The sequence below is a fragment of the Lithobates pipiens genome, unplaced genomic scaffold, assembly GCF_037356315.1.
Source record: "Lithobates pipiens isolate NorthernLeopardFrog02 unplaced genomic scaffold, aLitPip1_a1.2 Scaffold_174, whole genome shotgun sequence".
Lineage (NCBI taxonomy): Eukaryota > Metazoa > Chordata > Amphibia > Anura > Ranidae > Lithobates > Lithobates pipiens.
In genome coordinates, this window is record NW_027507756.1 from 206,018 (window position 1) to 227,601 (window position 21,584).

At 45.7% G+C, this 21,584-nt stretch overlaps 1 protein-coding gene and 1 pseudogene across 3 annotated transcripts in view; both read left to right on the top strand.

Annotated features, from left to right (window-relative positions):
- LOC143986635 (uncharacterized) overlaps nt 1–21,584 on the top strand; it is a 51,863-nt gene that overhangs the window by 24,164 nt on the left and 6,115 nt on the right. For 2 of the 3 annotated variants that reach the window (XM_077485044.1, XM_077485045.1), the window contains exons 6-7: nt 10,455–10,874; nt 12,710–13,149. In XM_077485044.1, coding sequence (XP_077341170.1) covers nt 10,455–10,874; nt 12,710–13,149 — 860 coding nt within the window. The remainder of the gene's footprint in view (nt 1–10,454; nt 10,875–12,709; nt 13,150–21,584) is intronic. The other variant, XM_077485046.1, reaches the window with a different exon arrangement.
- Nucleotides 1,630–1,745, top strand: LOC143986644 (5S ribosomal RNA; annotated as a pseudogene).

Below are 21,584 nucleotides of genomic sequence, written 5' to 3' on the forward strand. Positions count from 1 at the left end.
GGGTCCGGGACCGGCCCCTTACTAGGATCAGTGATCAGCCAAGTCTCAGTGACTCAGTTATCGCAGCATGCTCCCCGCACAGGGGAGGACGTCTTATGACAGCCTCCCGGAGGTCCGCGCTGTAGCCGTCATTCAGCTATGGCCCGGACCTCAAGTGGCTAATTGTTGAGAGACCAGTTTAAAGAGGTGTTCAAGGTTATCCTGCTCAGCAGGCCCAGGATCTGGCAGCTTTATGTTTGCAATAGTTGCTATGAGAGATTCTATCCTTCAGCCCTTGCATCCTTCGCTGAGCACCATGCAGAAGCTCCTGGCTAGTCGTCCTGTTTGCGGTGATACAGCTATTTGGGGATGTTTTGGATAATACATCCAAAGAAATTCTAGTGGAGAAAGTACCCCTTTTGCCATTTAAGAAAAGGAGTAAATGTATTTTCGTTTTAAAGCTCCTTCGTCTGTGCCAGGGGCACCAGCCTCCAGGCAGTCACGATGGCTTCCGCCGTCAGGTTCAAAAGAGGTCTTGGGGGAGGAAACCTACAAGATGCTGAAGCCTCCTTATGAGGAAGCACCCCCACTCACTCAATAGGGGGAATTCTTCTGCAGTTCTCAATGATCTGGCAGGAAGAGTGTCAAGACAAATGGAGGACTTCCTCAATAGCTCCAAGGTACAAACTGGAGTTCCAAGAGTTCCCGTCTCCTCGTTTTCTCAGATCAAACATTCCTAAGGCTCTAGAGCAGGGGTAGGGAACCTTGGCTCTCCAGCTGTTTTGAAACTACAACTCCCATGAGACATTGCAAGACCCTAGCATGACTGTTAGAGGCAGAGGCATGATGGGATTTGTAGTTTCAAAACAGCTGGAGAGCCGAGGTTCCCAACCTCTGCTCTAGAGAAAAATAAGTCTTTCTCTCAAGCATTGGACCATCTTTTGGCAAAAATTGATCATGGTGACCCCCATGTAAGAGCAGAGGTTAAATTCCTGAATATAACCACTTTTTGAATGGAGTCAGTGCAATCAGTTATCTCCATCCTACAAAGAGGAGAACTTCTGGTGTCAATCGACGTCAAGGATGCATACCTCCATATGCCTATTTCCTCGCTCACTAGTAATATCAACTTTTCAAGGTGGAAAATCTTAATTTTCAGTGTGTAGCTACTGCACCTTGAGTGTTTACAAAGGTTCTGGCACCTCTTCTAGCCAGATTAAGGGCCCAAGGTATAATGATTATGGTTTACCTGGATGATCTGTTCTTGATAATCCAGTCCGTAGCCCACCTAGACCAAAGTATGGTCACCACATTCAACTACCTGGAATATCTAGGTCGAATTCTCAGCCTAGGAGAAATCTTCTTTAAAACCATGAAGAAGGCTAAAATACTTAGGTCTGATCATAGGTACACCCAGAAAAGGGTATTCTTGTCCCAGGCAAAGATCAGCACCATAAAGGAACTGATTTAGGTGGTCAAAGCAAAATGAATTATTCTATTCAACTTTGCATGAGGTTGTTGGGAAAGATGGTGGCTTCATTCGAGGCCGTTCCTTATGCTCAGTTCCATTCGAGACTGCTGCAAAACCGTATCCTATCGGCTTGGAACAAAGGGTTCAAACTCTAGATTCCCAAAGTGTCTGACTCCAAAGCCTACAGCCACATCACCCTGAAAGCGCCCAATCTCGTCTGATCTTGGAGGCTAAGCAGGGTCGGGCCTGGTTAGTACCCAGATGGACCACCTGGAAATACCAGGTGCTGTAGGCTGGGTACGCAGGAGCCTCAATTTATGGTTAATATCCAAAAATCTGCAAGGGGGAAAATCCTTCCTTCAGTTACCAAGGAAGTGGCCCAAATCAGAAATGGCCTTTGCCCATTATCACTCTTGAAATTCAGGTTCTAGAAGGGCGTGAGCGTTCAGTTTACGGTATTGTCCTGCCAGGATTCAATCTGACTATGCCACAGCAATGGCCTATATTAATCACCAAAGGGGCACAAGAAGGTGTACTTTGCCTATTGGAGGTCTTCATTCAAGGAATAGAAAATTGACAGGCGGACTACTTGAGTCGCCAGCAGTTGTTCCCGGGAGGATGGTTCCTTCACCCTGATATCTTCCTGTCAATATGTCAAAGATGGAGGATCCCACACATAGATCTGTTTATGACCAGGTTCAACAAAGAAATCGGCAACTTTGTGTCAAAAACAAAGGATCCGTTAGCATGCGGAACAGATACCTTGCTATTCCCATGGAATCGGTTCTCACTGCTTTATGCATTCCCTGCTATTCTGCCTGTGTCCACGACTACTTCGCAGGATCAAACAGGAAGGGAAGTCGGTGATTCTTGTGGCCCCATCGGGGCCCAGGAAATCTTGGTATGCAAGAAGAAAGAAAGATGACAGTAGGGGACCCATGGACTCTACCGCCACGGGCAGACCTTCTCTTGCAAGGTCCGGTATAACCTCCTACTTTACAAAGCTAAATTTAATGGTTTGGCTATTGAGACCCACATTCTGAAGAAGCGTGGGCTGTCAGGTTCAGTTGTTTCTACCTTGGTTAATGCAAGGGAGCTGGCCTTCATAATTATATATTATGGAGTCTGGGAAGCATATGTCTCTTGGTGTGAAACCAGAGGTTGCACCCCATGAAATAGGTCAAAGGTAGAATCCTTGACATTCTGAGAGATAAAGCTGGCCTTGAGTGCTTTTTAAGGACAGGTCTCTGCCTTATCGGTATTATTTCAATGACCACTTGCTTTTCATTCTTTGGTTTGTAACATTATTCAGGGGGTAACACAGCTTAATCTCCGATTAGGTCACCCCTGTACCCTTGGGACTTGAATTTAGTTTTGGTGGCATTACAAAACAGACTTTTTTTGGGCCCATACAACATATTCCCTTGGTCCTTTTTGATAAGGAAACAATTTTTTCTGGTAACCATATCTGCTGCAAGAAGGGTATAAGAATTGGCTTCTCTTTCTTGTAAAGAGCCAGATTATTATTGTTTTCAAGGATAAGGTAGTATTGCGTCCTCATCCTAATTTTTTACTAAAGATAGTATCAGGTTTTTTATCTAAACCAGGATATTGTTCTACCTTCATTTTTTTCCAGAACCTTGTTCTATGGAAGAAAAATCACTACATTCTCTTGATGTCGTGAGAGCAGTCAAAGTCTACTTAAAAGCAACTGCTCAGATTTTGAAAACGGATGTTTTGTTCGTGTTGCCTGAAGGTCCTAAAAGAGGACAGGCAGCATCAAAATCTACTATTTCTAAATGGATTTGACAAGTAATCAATCAAGCTTATGGTTTAAAGAGGTCGTTTCTACCCTCTCAAATCAAAGCACACTCCTCTAGAGCTGTTAGTGCTTCGTGGGCAGTGCATTACCAAGCCTCCATGGCTCAAATCTGCAAGGCCACAACTTGGTCTTCAATCCATACATTTACCAATTTCTATCAGGTGGATGTAAAAAGACATGAAGAACGCCTTTGGGCGCAGTGTGCTGCAGGCAGCAGTATAAGTCCTCTGATCTCATCCTGCCTTACTTTTGTTGTGTCTCCCTCCCCTCAGTTGACATTGCCCTGGGACATCCCACATAGTAATTACCGTGGCTCTGTGTCCCATGATGTACGATTAAGAAAATAGGATTTTTATAACAGCTTGCCTGTAAAATCCTTTTCTTTGAAGTACATCACGGGACTCTGACTCCCCTCCCCATTGTTGGCTCTGTGGACACGAAAACGCCACGCACAAGCGCGGGAACAATTTAAATGTAAAAAGGGGCAGAATTTTTTCTCGGAGGGGGTGGGCCTAAGTGCGGTGCCTTGAACATCCACGAGGAAGCACGGCAGGTATACACAGATAAAATACAGCTGTGATAGCCTCTCCTCGGCTGACAAGGAGAAAACAAGCAGCCTGCAACACAAGGACACGAGCTGTGGGACATGTGAGGGTTGCAAACTGGCATTCTTGATACAGGAACAACACCTTTTGCCCAGCACTAGGCTGAACTTTATAGCAGCTTTAAATGGCATGACTATTTTCAGCGATTAAGTGCAATTTGTATCGTGCCTCTGTTTTTGTTCTTAGGACTATGCCTACCAAAAAAGACACCACAAAAAACAAAAAAGTAATGGTTTCACCCCCAGGTGTTAGGAGCTCTAGTCGCATTTCCATGCTGTCATCCTCGCCTGAATTACAAGTTATGGCAAACCAGGGTGAGCCATTGGAACAAATTGATGCAACTGCTTCTCACATCTCAGCCCCTGTATACGTGACTGAAGATGTCCTTTCCTCCTCCCTACAGGGTCTGGAAGGAAGATTAGCGGCTTTAATTGCAACCTCCATTCAAATGGATAGGAAGCTTACTAGATCCCCTCACCCACTTCAGAACCTTTGCAAGGGGAACAGTGGGCACAGGATGAGATGTTACCCTCAGTCGATCAGGAGAAAAAACAAACCGACGGTAGATGAACCTTATTCAGCCTCTCTATCTGAGAAATTGCTGATACAATCTCTTAGGCCGCGTACACACGGGCGGACTGTTCGCCCAACTTTGTCCGCTGAACAGTGTTTGGGCGGACAGTCCGCTCGTGTGTGGGCTTTCAGCGGACAGTTTCAGCGGACAGTTGGACGGACAAGGTTTTTCGGAATTTCCGAAAAACTGTCCGCTGAAACCTTGTTTCAGCGAACAGCCCGCTCGTGTGTAGGCTTGTTCGTCAAACAAAGTTGCGCGCATGCTCAGAAAGGATTTTCACGCCGAAAGCTATAATGCAGTGTATAGGACGTCGTATTTTTCGTCCCGTCGTACGTGCCGTTCACGTCATCGCGCACGGTTTCAGCAAACTGTTCGTTCGTCGTGTGTGGCCATGTCCGTCCATGCTAATTTTGAGCGGACTGTTTGCCGAAACTGTTGGACGGACAAAGTTGGGCGAACAGTCCGCCCGTGTGTACGCGGCCTTACGGAGATGGTTTGCTCCATTTTCATGCTACCCCTAACGGAGTCTCCTGAGAGCTCCGTTTCTTCCTTGGGTTCCTTAAAACCTTCTCAACCTTTGCATGCGTTTCCTACACGTGCATTACTAGAACAACTTATTTTTGCTGAATGGGATCACCCAGATAAGCATTTTCTCCCTAAGAGATTTGCAATTCTCTCTCTATCCCCTGGAGGAGAAATTCTCTAAAAGATGGAAAATACCAGCAGTTGACACTGCAATTTCCAATGTGAATAAAGGTCTAACTTGTTCAGTGGACAATGCACAAATTTCTATATTGCTTGAGGATCCAACAGATAAAAAGTTGGAATCCCTGTTAAAATCTACTTTTTCCAATGCAGGTGCCGTTACTCAGCCTGCAGTCGCTGCAATAGGTGTCTGTCAATCACTGAAGGACCAATTTAAACAGACCCTTAGAGAGAATACTGCACAACAAGCTCGGGAATTGGCTGAACTACCAAAAGCATTATGCTTTGCCATAGATGCTATTAAAGATTCTATTCACCAGGCATCCCGCCTTACGCTTCTGCATTTGCGTAGAATTCTGTGGTTAAAAAAAATTGGTCAGCTGACGCACCATGTAAAAACCTCCTAACTGGGTTCCCTTTTCATGATGAGCGACTATTTGGAGAAGACTTGGACAAATATAGCCAAACAATTTCTAGTGAGAAAAGTACTCTTTTTGCCAGTCCTGCAATGCCCTTCATTTAAACGGGCTCTTTCCCCTACGCCAGGGGCTTCCGCCTCTAAGCAGTGGCGATGGCCTCCGCCGTCTGACTCTAGAGAAAAATCTCAGAGTCAGACCCAGGCTCAAAAGAAGTCCTAGGGTCAGAAACCTACAAAGCAGTATCCTAAAGCCTCATCATGAAGAGGCAACCCCCCTCACCAAGGTGGGGGAAGACTTCTGCAGTTTTCAGAAAGTCTGGAAAGAGGAAATGCAGGACAGATGGGTCATCTCCACTGTAACGCTGGGATACAAGCTGGAATTTCAGGACTTTACACCATCTCGCTTCCTGAGGTCAAGTGTTTCCAAAGATCCAGAGAAAAGACTATCTCTGTTTCAGGCACTAGACCGATTAATATCTCAAGGGGGTGATCATACAGAGCCCCACAAAAGCGCAAGGTTTGGGGTTCTATTCAAACCTTCTTATGGTACTGAAACCAAATGGAGATGTCAGACCCATTCTAGATCTAAAAAATCTAAATCGGTTCCTGAAGATCAGCTCCTTTTGCATGGAGACAATCGGGTCAGTCGTTTTTATCCTCCTAGGAGGAGAACATCTGGCATCAATCGACATCAGGGATGCATATCTGCATGTACCTATATTTCCCGCTCATCAAAAGTTTCTGCGGTTCAAGTTAGCAGCAGCATTTCCAATTTGTAGCCCTGCCCTTCAGGCTAGCCACAACTCCCCCTGGTGTTCACCAAAGTGCTGGCCCCACCTCTAGGCAGGTTAAGGGCACAGGGCATAACAGTCATAGTGTACCTAGATGATCTATTGCTAATAGATCAGTCGGTGGCTCATTTGGAGCAAAGCATGCACACTACAACTAATCTCTGGAAAGTTTGGGTTGCATTCTCAACTTAGAGAAATCTTCCTTAATACCGCTAAAAAGGCTGGAGTACTTGGGTCTGATCATAGACACAGCCCAGGAAAAGGTGTTCTTGTCTCAGGCAAGGATCAATTCCATAAGAGAGCTGGTACAGATGGTCAGGTCAAAGGGCGATCCCTCCATTCGCCTTTGCATGAGGTTGCTAGGAACCATGGTGGCTTCATTAGAAGCAGTTCTCTATGCCCAGTTTCATTCAAGACTGTTGCAAAACAGTATCCTGTCTGCTTGGAACAAAACAATTCAAGCTTTAGACTTGCCAATGCAGCTGTGTCCCAAAGCCTCACTTGGTGGTTACTAAACTCAGAATCTGCTGAAAGGAAAATCCTTCAGACCAGTCATCTGGAAAGTGGTAATGACGGATGCCAGCCTTTCAGGCTGGGGAGCAGTACTAGAAAAGGCAACTGTCTAGGGACAGTGGTCAAGAACCAAAAGAACCTTGCCCATTAATATCCTAGAGATTTCGGGCAGTACGTCTGGCTCTAAAGGCCTGGACTTTCAGGTTACGGGATTGTCCTGTCAGGATTCAATCCGACAATGCCACAGCTGTGGCCTATATCAATCACCATGGGGGCACCAAAAGTCTCTCAGTGCAGAGCGAGGTGAACCATATTCTAACTTGGGCAGAAAGGAATGTTCTGTGCCTATCAGCGGTCCTCATTCAGGGAGTAGAGAATTGTCAGGTGAACTACTTAAGTCGCCAGCAGTTATTCCCAGGGGAATGGTCTCTTCATACCTACATATTTCAGGCTGTTTGCCAAAGATGGGGGACTCCGGATGTAGATCTTCTAGCGTCCAGGTTCAACATGAAGTTGGTAAACAAACAGCTGGTGGGCACTGGAGTGTGGGCCCCAAGGACTCCCCTCTGGGGGAACCCCCGCCTGCCCCATTTTCAGTCCATCCCTGATCCGATTGTCTGGGCCAGGCATGGAGTTACATCACTAGGAGACATAGTATCTCAGGGGCAACTACTCTCCTTTGACGCTCTTAAACAAGCTAGAGACCTGCCGAATCATATGTTTTTCAGATTTCTGCAGCTGCGACATGCCTTCCGGGTCTCAATTCCCATCCAGAGTGACTCTAGGGGTGTCTGCAGTGGAGGAAGTGCTTGGTTCTGCGGGGGGGGGGGGGCGCACAATGTCCACGATCTATACCGCGCTGGCCATACAGGACGAGACTAGGATCTCCCATTTGTTTGAGTTCTGGCACAGTGACATTCCGGAACTTACTGAAGAGGACTGGGAGGAGGGTATACAGCAATACCTGACCCTGACGATTTCTGCAAGGGACAGGTATATACAATTGAAGTTCCTCCACCGGGTATACTTTTCGCCGGCACGCCTGGCAAGGATTTACCCTGACCGATTGACTACCTGCCCCAGATGCAACGAAGACGATGCTGACTTTTTTCACATGGTGTGGTCCTGCCCCGGGGTAGTGGGATTCTGGAAGGGCGTCCTGGCCAACATTAATGCTGTGGGGGAGCTTACGATCCCACTTAGCCCGATACCTCTCCTGCTGGGTATCTGTGACTTTTTGGAAATCTGCTGGGGAAAGAAACTGTTTATTTTCTACACTACACTATACGCAAGGAAAGCAATACTAATGCAATGGAATCAACCTCTCCCTCCTACTAAAAAATTGTGGCAGTCCCTGGTGAACGTGGCTTTGCCGCTATACAAACTCACGTATCTGGGCAGGAACTGCCCCGGGAAATTCGGGAAGATCTGGGCGGCATGGGTTGAGGCGAAGCATTTGACCATTGATTAGGCTAGGGGTGTGGTGGGGGGTGGGTTCCTTTCTTGTTATCTTCTGTGGTTTTTGTATTGAGGGGGGAGGTCTCGGGAGTGTCTGTAATCTATACTGCAATGACTAGCGACTCTACACATTGCTAGGAAATGTCTGTGATCCATATATGCTGCAATTTGGCTATCTGTCTGCACATGATATGTATGTACCCTGTTGATGCATGTTTGTTTTCTATTTTCTTTTTGAAATATAAATAAAAAATTTTGTTAAAAAAGAAGTTAGTCAACTTTGTGGCCAGAACAAGGGATCCACTCGCATGTGGAACAAACGGATGCATTGGTGACCCCATGGGATCAGTTCTCACTGATCTGTACATTCCCTCTATTCAGTTTCTGCCTCAAATTCTTTGCAGGATCAAGCTGGAAAAAAAGCTGGTAATTCTGGTGGCACCAGCATAGCCCAGAAGGTCATAGTATGCAGAAATCATAAAGAAGGCAGTGGGCAGCCCATGGTCCCTCCCACTACGGCCAGATCCTCTCTGACAGGGACCGATATTCCATCCTTCCTTACGGTCTCTAAATTTAACGGCTTGGCTATTGAAACCCAGATTCTGAAGAAACGTGGGCTTTCCAGGTCAGTTATCTCTACCCTTATTAATGCAAGGAAGCCAGCTTCCAGAATTATATATTATAGAGTCTGGAGGACTTATGTTTCCTGGTGTGAATCCAAGGGTTGGTGAGAGCAGTGAAAAGCTATTTAAAGGCAACTGCTCAGATTCGTAAGACTGATGTCTTATTTATTCTGCCAGAGGGTCCTAAGAAAGGACAGGCAGCGTCAAAATCCACTGTCGCTAAGTGGATTCAGCAAGTGATAATTCAAACTTATGATTTAAGGGGTAAGATTCCCCCTTTTCAAGTTAAGGCGCACTCTACCAGGGCGGTTAGTGCTTCTTGGACAGTGCGTCACCAGGCCTCCATGGCTCAGATCTGTAAGGCCGCAACTTGATCTTCAGTGCATACAGTCACAAAATGTTATCAGCTGGATGTGAGGTATGAGGATATCGCCTTTGGGCACAGTGTGCTGCAGGCAGCAGTATAGATCCTCAAGTTTGGGGGTACCCTCCGGGTTGTGTCTCCCTCCCCTCAAGCAGCATTGCTATGGGACTCCCCATTAAGTAATTACTTAAGGCTCTGTGTCCCATGATGTACGATAAAGAAAATTGCTACATAAGATGATGTGCTCTTGGAAGGAGGAGGGGTTATATAGTGAGTGAACTTCTTGGATTGGGTATAACCAGTGTCCATCACCTGAAGGTGGCCTATAACCCATAACGTAATTACTTAAGGCTCTGTGTCCTATAATGTACTCTAAGAAAAGGATTTTACAAGTAAGCTGTTATAAAAATCCTATTTTTTTCATCTCTGTATCACATGAGGCCAGTCACTTCACTGAGCATATGTAAGCCCTTGTGGTCTAAGTTTAGTTGACTTTTAAAAATGTAAATCAGCACAAGGGATATTAATTCGATTTAATGAGTCATGACTCCTTGTTATGAATGAAAAGTCCTGTATGATTGGAGGAGACAGACCTTTCATTCATCCTCCATTCCTAGTGTTTTTCATTGATGAAGGCTATAGTATAGATTTTATGAATGGAGGAGAGGAGCAAAAAAGGGCAGGCATAATTGGTTATCTTGATGAGTGTCTGTGATAGGTCCAGAGCTCATATTGACCCCCATGGTACCAGTAGATGACGGCTATGTGGGTATAATGGGCATAGAGGACTTTGAATTTTAACTAGGGTGGTTGGCATTAGCACAAGGGAGGCTTTTCATTAAATGTAAGGACTGTTCCTTGTGCTGGTTTAAAAAAGAAAAATGTAAATCCAATTTTTTTTTTTTTAATACATGTCTGCAATTAAAAGAAATATTATGGCTGGAGTTGGGCTTTATGATTTTTTTTTCATATACTGTATATCAGGACTAATCGCAGCTAAGGAATATCATATATTTTATTATATATATTTATTTTTTCCTCTCCTCTCCTTTTTTTTTTTTTTTTTTACTCTTTTTCTCTCTCCTTTTTTCTTTTTCGCCTTTTTTTTCCTCTCTTTTTTTACCTCTTCAGATGGACAATACAGAACATCTGGCATGGAAGAATGTTATGTAGATGATGAAGTGATGCCTGACTCAGAAGAAAACTCCACAATGCCAAATCTTCATCCGGCACATCACAGTGCAGGTCTATCATCTAATCCCTCTATTCGCAGGGCTATCGCACATAAGAGTCACACAGGAGAAAAGCCATATGCATGCTCAAAATGCGGAAACTGTTATTCCCAAAAGGACCACCTCATCGTCCATCAGATGAGTCATACAGGAAAGAAACCTTTTTCCTGCTCAGAATGTGGGAAATGTTTTACTTGGCGAGAAAGTCTTATCGTACATCAGAGGACTCACGCTGGGGAGAAGCCGTATTCATGTTCTGAATGTGGGAAGTGTTTTCCTTTTAAACATCTACTCCTCCTTCACCACCGAACTCACACAGGTGAGAATCTTCTTCTTTTTTTTTTCGAATCTTCTGCAACTGATGTCTCTCTCGCCATTCTGATGTCCCTCTCACCGTTTAAGGTCTGACCATCTTTTTCTTAACTGATGCTTGCTTCAAAGTCTCAACATGCACACAATTTTTTCCATAATGCGGTCTTGGCGTGTATTTGGTCTTTTGTAGCTAAGGACAGCAGAGGGTGCATCTGAGTGTAGTAGTGATCCCTGCTACGCTCAGTTGCGCCCTCTGCTGTCCTTTATTACCGTAGCAAATTTTCAGTCTCTTCAGAGGTGCGGCACTACAGTGTTTTGGAACCCTCTCACCACCTCACCCGGACCTCCGCAAGCTATCTCTCTCCAGTGTGTTGGTCACATACAGTTCTGTGCCATATCTCTACATTTGGTCTGTTGTAAACTGCAAGCTTCCCATGGTAGTTTTTCTTGGTGAGGATGGTCACCGTTTCCTTCGAAGACATGTTTGAGGCTTCCCTGGCTTCGTCAGCCACCTACAGTTCTTTTTGTAGAAGGCACCAGCACACAGAGAAGAGGTGGAGACTACAGCAGAGAAAAGATTGTTTTATTAGACAAACGTTTTTTTTTGCTCCTAGAATGTTCGTTTTTGGGCTGCTGTCCGATACTCCACTAAACCTGATTGCACCATCATATTCTTTTTGATTCAGTTAAGTGTATCTTTATATGCTTTAATGCGCATGTTAATTTGTTATTGAATGTTAATTGTGCATCATTAACCAACTGCCAACAGCTCACAGTAGATACCGTATCTCACAAAACTGAGTACACCCCTTTGTAAATATTTTATTATATCTTTTCATGTGACAACACTGAAGAAATGACACTTTGCTACAATGTAAAGTGGTGAGTGTACAGCTTGTATAACAGTGTAAATTTGCTGTCCCCTCAAAATAACTCAACACACAGCCATTAATTTCACAACCGCTGGCAAAAAAAGTGAGCGTGGCTCCATAGACATGCAGGTTGAGAGCACGCAGACTACGCTCACCCCATAGCCAGTGGCTGTCTATTGTAGTCCTAAAAAGAAAAGGAAGAGCCAAGATTGCTGCAGGGGACCTCAGAACAGGAGGATCAGGGCCACTCAGTAGAAGTAGCTAAATATAATATATTTGTTGTAATAAAAAATTATATATTTGACTTTAGTAACACTTTAATCCCTTCCCAGCTAGTGTCATTAGTACAGTGACCGTGTACAGCATTATCACTGATCACTATATTAGTGTCAGTGGTGACAGTGGCAGTTAGGCACCCCCCCTTCCCAGCATCAGTTAGTGTTAGATTGGCTGCCGCGCTCCCACTTCCCACTACCATCACAGTCCCACTATAAGTCGCTAATCACTGCAATTACTAGCATTAGAAAAAAATAATAATAAAAATTCCAATTCTAGTCTGTAAACGCTATAACTTTCATGCAAACCAATCAATATACACTTATTGGGATTCTTTTTACCAAACACATGTAGTAGAATACATATTGGCCTAAATGTATGAAGAAATTAGATTTTTACATATTTTCTTTTTATTGGATATGTTTTATAGCTGAAAATAAAAAATATAGATTTTCTTCAACATTTTCTGTATTTTTTTAGTTTATATAATAAAAAATAAAAAACCCAGTGGAGATCAATTAGCACCAAAAGAAAGCTCTATTTGTGTAAAAACAAATGATATCAATTCAATTTGTGTACAGTGTTGCATGACCGTGCAATTGCCAGTTAAAGTAGAGCAGTACTGAATATATTTGATTGATCTTAGTTTCTGAAATCTAATGCTGTCTTTTGAATTTTTTTTTTTTTTTTACAGCAGCGATGGCTGATAAATTCACTTCTCCTGATTTTCTGCCGTATTTCATTGACATGTACAGAGATATGCCATGCTTGTGGAAAGTTAAATCAAAGGAATATTCGAACCGTAGCAAGCGGGATGAGGCCTATAAACAGCTGGCAGAGTTATGCACCGCGGTTTATGCAAAAGCTGATGAAAAGTATGTGAAAGGCAAGATCGCTAACTTGCGCACTGTTTTCAAGAAGGAGCTCCATAAAATAGAAGCTTCGAAAAAAGCCGGCGCTGGAGCAGATGACGTGTATGTGCCACGGTTGTGGTACTTTGAAAGCCTGCGCTTTCTAGATGACCAGGATGTACCCAGAAACTCGGTGTGCACCTTGCAGCCAACTACCTCTGACTCCTCTTCTATGTCCCCTGAGCTGGATATGGACGTGCAAGAAGTAATAACGGATACGCAGGTAAGAGTCATCCACAATAAAAGCTTATTTACCTTATAGATTTATTAGCACATTAATACATAACTGTTTCTTAGAACGACGCATAATTTGGTAACAGGCTGGTTGCAAGTGCAGTACTAAATACTGTCCTGCCAGGCAACTGCACCTGTGACCAGGGCTGCTGACAAGGGTGTAGCACCGCCCCTGTCGATTCTACAGGGTACCCAGCGGCAGAGAGAGGACTCGCAACTTTTGAGAACCCCTGTAGTAATCCCTGCTCAGTAGCAATTAAAAAAAAAATGTCCCCAACTCTTTTATTCAAGGGTGGGGTTTTAGAAAGGGGACTATTTAATACCTTTCAGGTGCAGCTGAATTATCTGCAGTTCCGTGTTTACTGACAATTAAATTACATTCCCAGCCTGTGGTATCAATAGCAAGTATCCTTAAAGCCGCTCTCCCACCCGACCTGTGTAAGGTGTATTGCACAACCTCAGCCAGTGCTACTCCACTGAATGTGCCCCTGACATGTTTCGCCCCACCCACCAGGGCTTAGCCATAGAGGCCATATATGAATAAGGCCCAGTGGACAGGGCAAAATGCATCAGAGGGTGTAGTAGTGCTGGCTGAGGCTGTACAATACACCTTACACAGGTCGGATGGGAGAGCGGCTTTCCGAATGCTTCCTATTGATAGCGCTGTATGTGAACGGTTGAACGCCAGCACCCCTATACCCGAGTACCAAGGGGGAAAAAGGATCTACTCCTAGCTTGGAGCGGCGCAGTAAAGTCTTTAAGGTGATAATCTCAGCCTGCCGTGGTGGACTGATATAAAGTAAGCCGGGACTTTTACTTAATTATCAGGAAAAGCAGCTCTGCAGGTCATTTTGCTGTACCTGAAAGTCATTAAATAGTCCCCTTTCTGGCCACGACCCATGGCTGAACAAATGGGACCCGTGGGTAGAAATGAGATTACATATTTATATAGTCATCAAGGGTGTATAAAACAACGTCTTAGGATAGCTATATAGCAATCAATATAAAACAAGTGTATTAAACATTCTAGTTATTTTTTTATTTTTTTGCAAGTACCCAATATTGGGTGTCTTGCCTTGAAAGAGGAAACATATATAAAGTGAAGGTATATCCAGGTATAACAAAAAATAAAAAGCATTTGGATTAGGTAATTAACACAAGGGAAGGGTTATATCATTTCTCAAGGAATAGACTAATCAATTGACAGGTGAACGTGACATGGTATAAGAACTAACCGGTGGTGGTATGTCATTGGGAATACAGGAGGATAGCCACATCATGTATATAAGCATGTCAACAGATAACTGTGTAAATTGGTATGAGTAGCGGAACATGATCCACAGAGTCCACTGTTTATGAAACTTTTCAGTCGATTCCTTAGCTATAGCTACCATTTCCTCCGTATTATGGATGTCCTCTATTACATGTAACCATTCCGCAATTGTTGATGCACAAGTTTATTTCCAGTGTCTAGGGATCAACAGCTTTGCTGCATTTAGAAACTGTCTGGTTAGAGACTTTTTATATCGCCTCATGGTGCAGTTGGCAATATGCAATAGGCAAGTGACAGGGCTAATTATTTTTTTTGTCTCTGTGATATGTCTGATTAATTCACACACTTTATGCCAGAAAGGAATGATTTTATAGCATTCCCACCAAATAAGTAACATGGTCCCCCTGTCTTTTTGGCACCTCCAGCAAAGATCCGAACATAGGGGGTACCATATTTCAAACCTGGTGGGAGTAGCGTACCAATGTGTGCGCAATTTGTAAGACATTTCCTGGATTCTAATGCTAATTGAACATTTGTGTTCAAAAATGTTAGCTTGCTGCCACCGTTCGTCAAAAAGCTTGTTTGAAGAGCACTTTCCCGCAGTGTTTGGGATTTCTTGGGCTCTTCCTTGTCTGCCAACTGCAACCATGAGTAAGTAAAGGGAGGTGGTTTTCTCGACGGGATTACCTGAGAGACGTGGCCTAGTTGGTCATGTGAGCGGACGTCTTTCTGTGTAGCTCCGACATCTCCCGCTACAATCCTGCTCCATCCTGGGTTAATCCCTCACTATATGCCGAAAGAAAGACGCTGCCTGTACCGGAGGACTCCCCCGCTTCCTTGGAAGGTGATATCGGCGGATGGGCAAACGCAGAAGGCAGCCGCCGGCGCGAATGTATGTGCACACACGCTCGGGCCAAGATGGCCGTCGGACCATCGCCACGGAGCCCTGTGATTCTCCGGCCTCCACGCCGGATCTCTTTTGGGGAAGCCTCTCCGCCGTCCTCCCCGGGACAGCCGGACCCTCCGATCCTGGTGTCACAGATCTCGGCGGGGGAGGAGGCGGAGGAGAACGAACGAGGGCCTACACTTGCTGAGGTGCTGCAGACCATTAAGGTAAACCATGCTGCTCTCATGGGGACTGTGGTTGAAATCAAAAGTGACTTTACACTACTGAGGCAGGATGTTCAGAAAATACATGGAAGGGTGGATGTGACTGAGAAACGTATTAGTGACTTGGAAGACTCAGTTAACCCCTTATTGCCTAAACTCAATACTGCGGGGGGTAAATTAGCCTCCCTTGAAGATAAGGTGGACGACCTCGAGAACCGCCTCAGACGGAATAACCTGAGGCTGGTGGGCCTCCCTGAGTGGGTGGAGGGGTCTGACCCAGTGGCCTTTTTGGAAAGTTGGTTGGAGCAGGAGTTTGGCCGTGACACACTGTCCCCTTGCTTTGTGATAGAACGGGCTCACAGAGTCCCGGGCAGACCCCTCCCTGCAGGCAATCCGCCACGCACCATGGTTATCAGGTTGCTGAACTACAGGGACAGAGACACTATATTGCGGGCGGCCAGAATAAAAGGCTGTCTGAAGATTAACAATGCTACAGTGTCACTGTACCCAGATTTTTCGGTGGCTGTTCGCAACCAAAGGGCACAATTCCAGTCTGTTAAACAAAAGTTGAGAGAACATGCAGTGAAGTACTCTATGATATTCCCGGCTACCGTGCGCATTGGCCTTCAAGAGAAGGTTCTTTTCTTCCAGTCACCCAAGAACGTCATCGCATGGTGGGAGTCCCTACCCCAACCCCCTCGAGATCCTGCCTGAAGGATGTTGGCCTGAACGGTTGACATCTCTGTTTTCTTTTGCCCTCCTCATCTCCCCCCCCCCCCCAATTTCGAATCTACCTCTGGTCAGTGCGGCGGGTCTCTGCTGCATTTGTTGTAACATGATGGGATTGACAATGTTTATTTTTTGTTGCGGGACACTTTTACTCCTCCATTTTTTGGATGAGTATCTGGGAGCTGCTCTAGGAGAACGATGTTGAGCCACTCAGTGGTGAAGTTGACTTGTTGCGGTTATTCACATGGATATCAGGCCATGCGCCCCATGCATGGCCCTAGTTTTGAGTACAAGCCCGCTCCATTTCCGTGGGAGCAGGGCAGGGTTGTTATGCTTATTGGCAGCTCTTTATTTGTTGTCTGTTGTATGGTTGAGGCGTGTGAGGAGGATGGATGGATGTGTGTGTGTGTGTGTCACATTGTAACACTGGAGGTGCTGTGGCTCTGGCTGCTTGGCGGGGGACTGTCCTGGGACTCCTGGACAGGCTGCGCCCGCTTTTTTCCACTTGTGCGATATTACCAACCCCTCCATAGCTGAGGTAAACATATGCTCATGGAATGTGCGGGGGGCTGAATTCCAAATTTAAACGTGCATTGGTGTTTGAGCAGATCAAACGATTGCACCCGGATATTCTCTGTCTACAGGAGACTCATCTGGTGGGCTCAAAAATCCTTGCGTTAAAAAAGTGTTGGGTGGCTCAAAACTTTCACTCCACGTACTCTAATTATGCTCGTGGGGTGGCCATCTTAATTCGCAAAGGGCTACATTTTGAGTGCCACCAGGTCATTCTGGTCACAATTTATGTTCCTCCACCAGCCACAGCCACGGTATTCTCAGACTTGAGCGTTAAGTTATCACTGTTACCTGTTTGCCCTACGTTTATTGTGGGGGATTTTAACTCGGTGCTACGGCCCGATTTGGATAGACTGAAACCTCATGTGAATGAGTCCAGGATGTTTAGTAAATGGTGTGAGGCATATGGATATGTAGATATTTGGCATTGGAAGTTCCCGGGGGAAAAGGTATTCTCCTGTCAATCCAAAACCTATGGTTCTCTGTCCAGGCTGAACTATGCACTGGCTACCGGGGACTTTCTGCCGGTTGTCAGGGCAATTAAATATGTCTCTCAAACAGTGTCGTATCACTCACTACTACAGGTTACTCTTACCCTGGGACATTGTCCTTCATTTAGGGTGTGGAAACTTAGCCCCTTGTGGGTGTCCACACCGGGGATACAAGAGGCCATCCCATCGGATATGACAGACTATTGGTCCACTAACACTGACACCACAGCAGCGGGCCCCACGTGGGACACCTTTTTAAGGCGGTTTTGCATGGATCATACATATCCCGTGTTAAGCATCATAGACGAGCAGGGAGGGCCCAACAAATGGAACTTGAACGTTCCCTTGAGGAGGCTAGACGTAGGCATACGCTAAACCTGACAGAGGCTACCCGAGGTGAGCTGATGAATGCCCATAAGATGTTGCAGTTACATCTTGTAGACACGACTAAAATACAACAACTACATTTGACAGCAAAACTACATGAACACGGGGGGAAGAATGGGAGGCTGCTAGCCTTTCTTGCCCGTAAGGACTATTTGGATAGTTCCATCTCTGCCATACAACTGACCGATGGCTCCACTACCGAGGATCTTGTAGCTATCAATCAGGAATTTACCTCATAATACGGTAGACTATATGACGATCCGGCGCCCCCCCTCGGAGGCTACATTTAAGGGTTTCTTCTCGTCGTTGGTGTTCCCTGGCCTGGAGGACGCTCAGCGGGACCTCCTGGAACAGGAAATCACTCTTGAGGAGGTGGAAACAGCGATAGGTTCCCTACCGCCATCAAAGGCTCCTGGCCCGGATTGTATCCCTTCGGCATGGTATCAGGCCTACACTGACTTGATAGCTCCTAAACTACTCCTCACTTACCGAGCGTCCCTGAACGTGGGATCTCTTCCTGATTCCATGAATGAGGCTCTGATAGCGGTTTTGCCCAAGTCGGGCAAAAACAAACTGTTATGCGAGTCCTACCGTCCCAATTCCCTCCTCAATAATGAACGCAAAAATTTTGGCCAAGATCTTAGCTCTTCGATTGCAAAAAGTCATACTTACTTTGATATCACCAGATCAGGCTGGTTTTATGCCTGGACGTAACACATTTGACAATATACGCAGATTATATCTACATATCCATAGAGCATGCAGGGATAAACATAGTAGCCTGGTGTTGTCCTTAGACGTGTTAAAGGCTTTTGATACGGTGCGTTGGTCATTCCTGTGGGAGACAATGGCCAACATGGGCTTTGGCCCACAATTTACAAAATGGGTCCGCCTGCTGTATGCTAAACCGAATGCGAGGGTGCGAACCAATAGAGATGTCTATTTGCCATTTCAGTTACTTAGGGGGACTAGACAAGGGTGTCCCCTGTCCCCACTCCTGTTCGCCATAGAGCCCTTGGCTCTGGCGGTGCGGCAGGCTTAGGGGCTTCGGGCATCCGACTCGGGACACTGGAGGAAAAGTTTTGTATGCAGATGATGCCTTGATTTATTTAGATGGTAAGGAAAGCCCCTTCAGTGGCCTCATGCAGGTGGTAGAAGAGTTTGGGGATGTGTCTGGTCTGAGGGTTGGTTGGGATAAGTCGATAGCTTTTCCCATTGGCCCTCACTGCTCCTATGATTACCTGAACGCTTCTAAACTTCAGACATCCCAGACATTCAAGTATTTGGGCATTCAGATTCATAACAAGCTCCCCATGTACGAAGACTTAAATATTGCCCCTATTACAAAACAGATGGTTGACAAACTCCAAACATGGGCAACTCTCCCTCTCATTAAATGGCGGCCCGTGGTCCGAGTCCGGACCGAACGGAGCTTCTGCCCGGACCGCCGTGCCGCCAGCATAGTAAATTGAAGCAATCACTGGTTTGCTGGGACCGCGGGTTTCCCCAGCAACCAGTGACGCTGTGCGCATGCGCCCGCCCCCTGCTCCTGGCTGCGTCTCTCGAAGCTGAAGAGAGACACACGCTCACGGGCAGTAGGGGGTGTGACGTCACATGCGCGCCCCGCCCCCCTGCTGCCCGCGGTTCCCTATTCCCGGGTCCTGGCTCTCCTTGCCAGGCAGTTTCAGTTGTGCACTCGCTCCTGCAGTAAAGGTATGTGGGCACATTATGGATCATTCATGATCAATCATGTTTTTATTGTGCACACTGTTGGGCATATTTTAAGGGGCACATTGATAGGTATATTATTAATATGCACAATGCTGGGCTTTTTTTGTAAGGAGCACATGGGTATATTTTTATGTGCACAGTGATGGGCATGTTTTGTTAAGGTGCCCCTTAACAAAATATGCCCATCGATGTGCACAATAAAAATATACCCATCAGCGTGCCCCTTAACATAAAATAAGGGTCACGCTGATAGGCACCTTTTATGTTAAGGGGTACTCCGATGGACAAATTTTATTTTGCGGGGCATGCTGATGGGTATATTTTTAATGTGCACATCGATGGGCATATTTTGTTAAGGGGCACGCTGATGGGCACAACAAAATGTGCCCTACAAAATATGCCCATCGATGTTCACATTAAAAATATACCCATCAGCATGCCCCTTAAAATAAAATTTGTCCATCAGAGTGCCTCCTAACATAATAGGCGGCCATCAGTGTGACCCTTATTTCATGTTAAGGGGCACGCTAATGGGCATATTTTATTTTAAGAGCAACACTGATGGGTACATTTTATATTAAAAGGGGCACTCTGATGGGCAAAATTTAAGTTAAGGGGCGCGTTTTGTTGTGTCCATCAGAGTGCCCCTTAATATAAAATGTGCCCATCAGCATGACCCTTATTTTATGTTAAGGGGCACCCTGATGTGCACAGTTTATGTTAAGGGGGACTCTGATGGGGACATCTGATGTAAGGGGACACTCTGACAGGAATGCCTGATGTAAAGGGGCACTGTGATGGGGCACCCGATTTAAAGACGCACTGTGATGGGGGCACCTGATGTAAAGGGGCACTGTGATGGGGACACCTGATGTAAAGGGGCACTGTGATGGGGACACCTGATGTAAAGGGGCACTGTGATGGGGACACCTGATGTAAAGGGGCACTGTGATGGGGACACCTGATGTAAAGGGGCACTGTGATGGGGGCAACTGATGTAAAGGGGCACTGTGATGGGGACACCTGATGTAAAGGAACACTGTGATGGGGACACCTGATGTAAATGGGCACTGTGATGGGGATACCTGATGTAAAGGGGCACACCCATGGGCACATTTTATTTTAAGAGCAACACTGATGGGTACATTTTTTATTAAAGGGGCACTTTGATGGGCAAATTTTAAGTTAAGGGGCACATTTTGTTGTGTCCATCAGAGTGCCCCTTAATATAAAATGTGCCCATCAGTGTGACCCTTAACATAAAATTTACCCATCAGCGTGACCCTTATTTTATGTTAAGGGACACCCTGATGGGGACATCTGATGTATGGGGACACTCTGACAGGAAGGTCTGATGTAAAGGGGCACTGTGATGGGGACACCCGATGTAAAGGGGCACTGTGATGGGGACACCCCGATGTAAAGGGGCACTGTGATGGGGACACCCGATGTAAAGGGGCACTGTGATGGGGACACCCGATGTAAAGGGACACTGTGATGGGGACACCCGATGTAAAGAGCAAATGTAAAGCTATCCTAGTTCCAACTGTCCACATGTTTAATATTGTAACTGAAACTTGACAATAAATATTGTTGAAATGCTAAGGAAATTGTACATTTCTCATGTTTTTGATAGATATACAGTGACTACAATCTTTCTGAGTAATAGCACAGACTTGAGATTCGGACCTCGGCCCAAAGAAAATGTTGGCGACCGGACCTCCTTGAATTTTAATTCATTACCCCTGGTCTATTGTGTCCTCTTTCATCTGGCAAAATTCCCACCTGCGGATTGCCAAGGCATCTTAGCAATCCTCCAAATCGAAAGGAGGCCTGGCCCACCCAAATTTATACAATTACTTCCTTGCCTCCCAACTTACCTATGTATATAATTGGCTGCATTCCAGCCCTCAGACCCCCTCCGCCACTCTCATGTCAATCCTACATGCACCGTTTGACACAGTCAATGATGTACTGCATAGGGCACTATATTCTAAGTGCTCTAGGTTTTCCCCTATGGAGGTGGGTTTACTGGCCTGGAGAGAGGGAGAGAAGCTGCTGTCAACTACCACCCCTGGCAGGTCACCGCAAACCCCACTATGGGACAATCCCAGTCTGCCTGAATTGTGC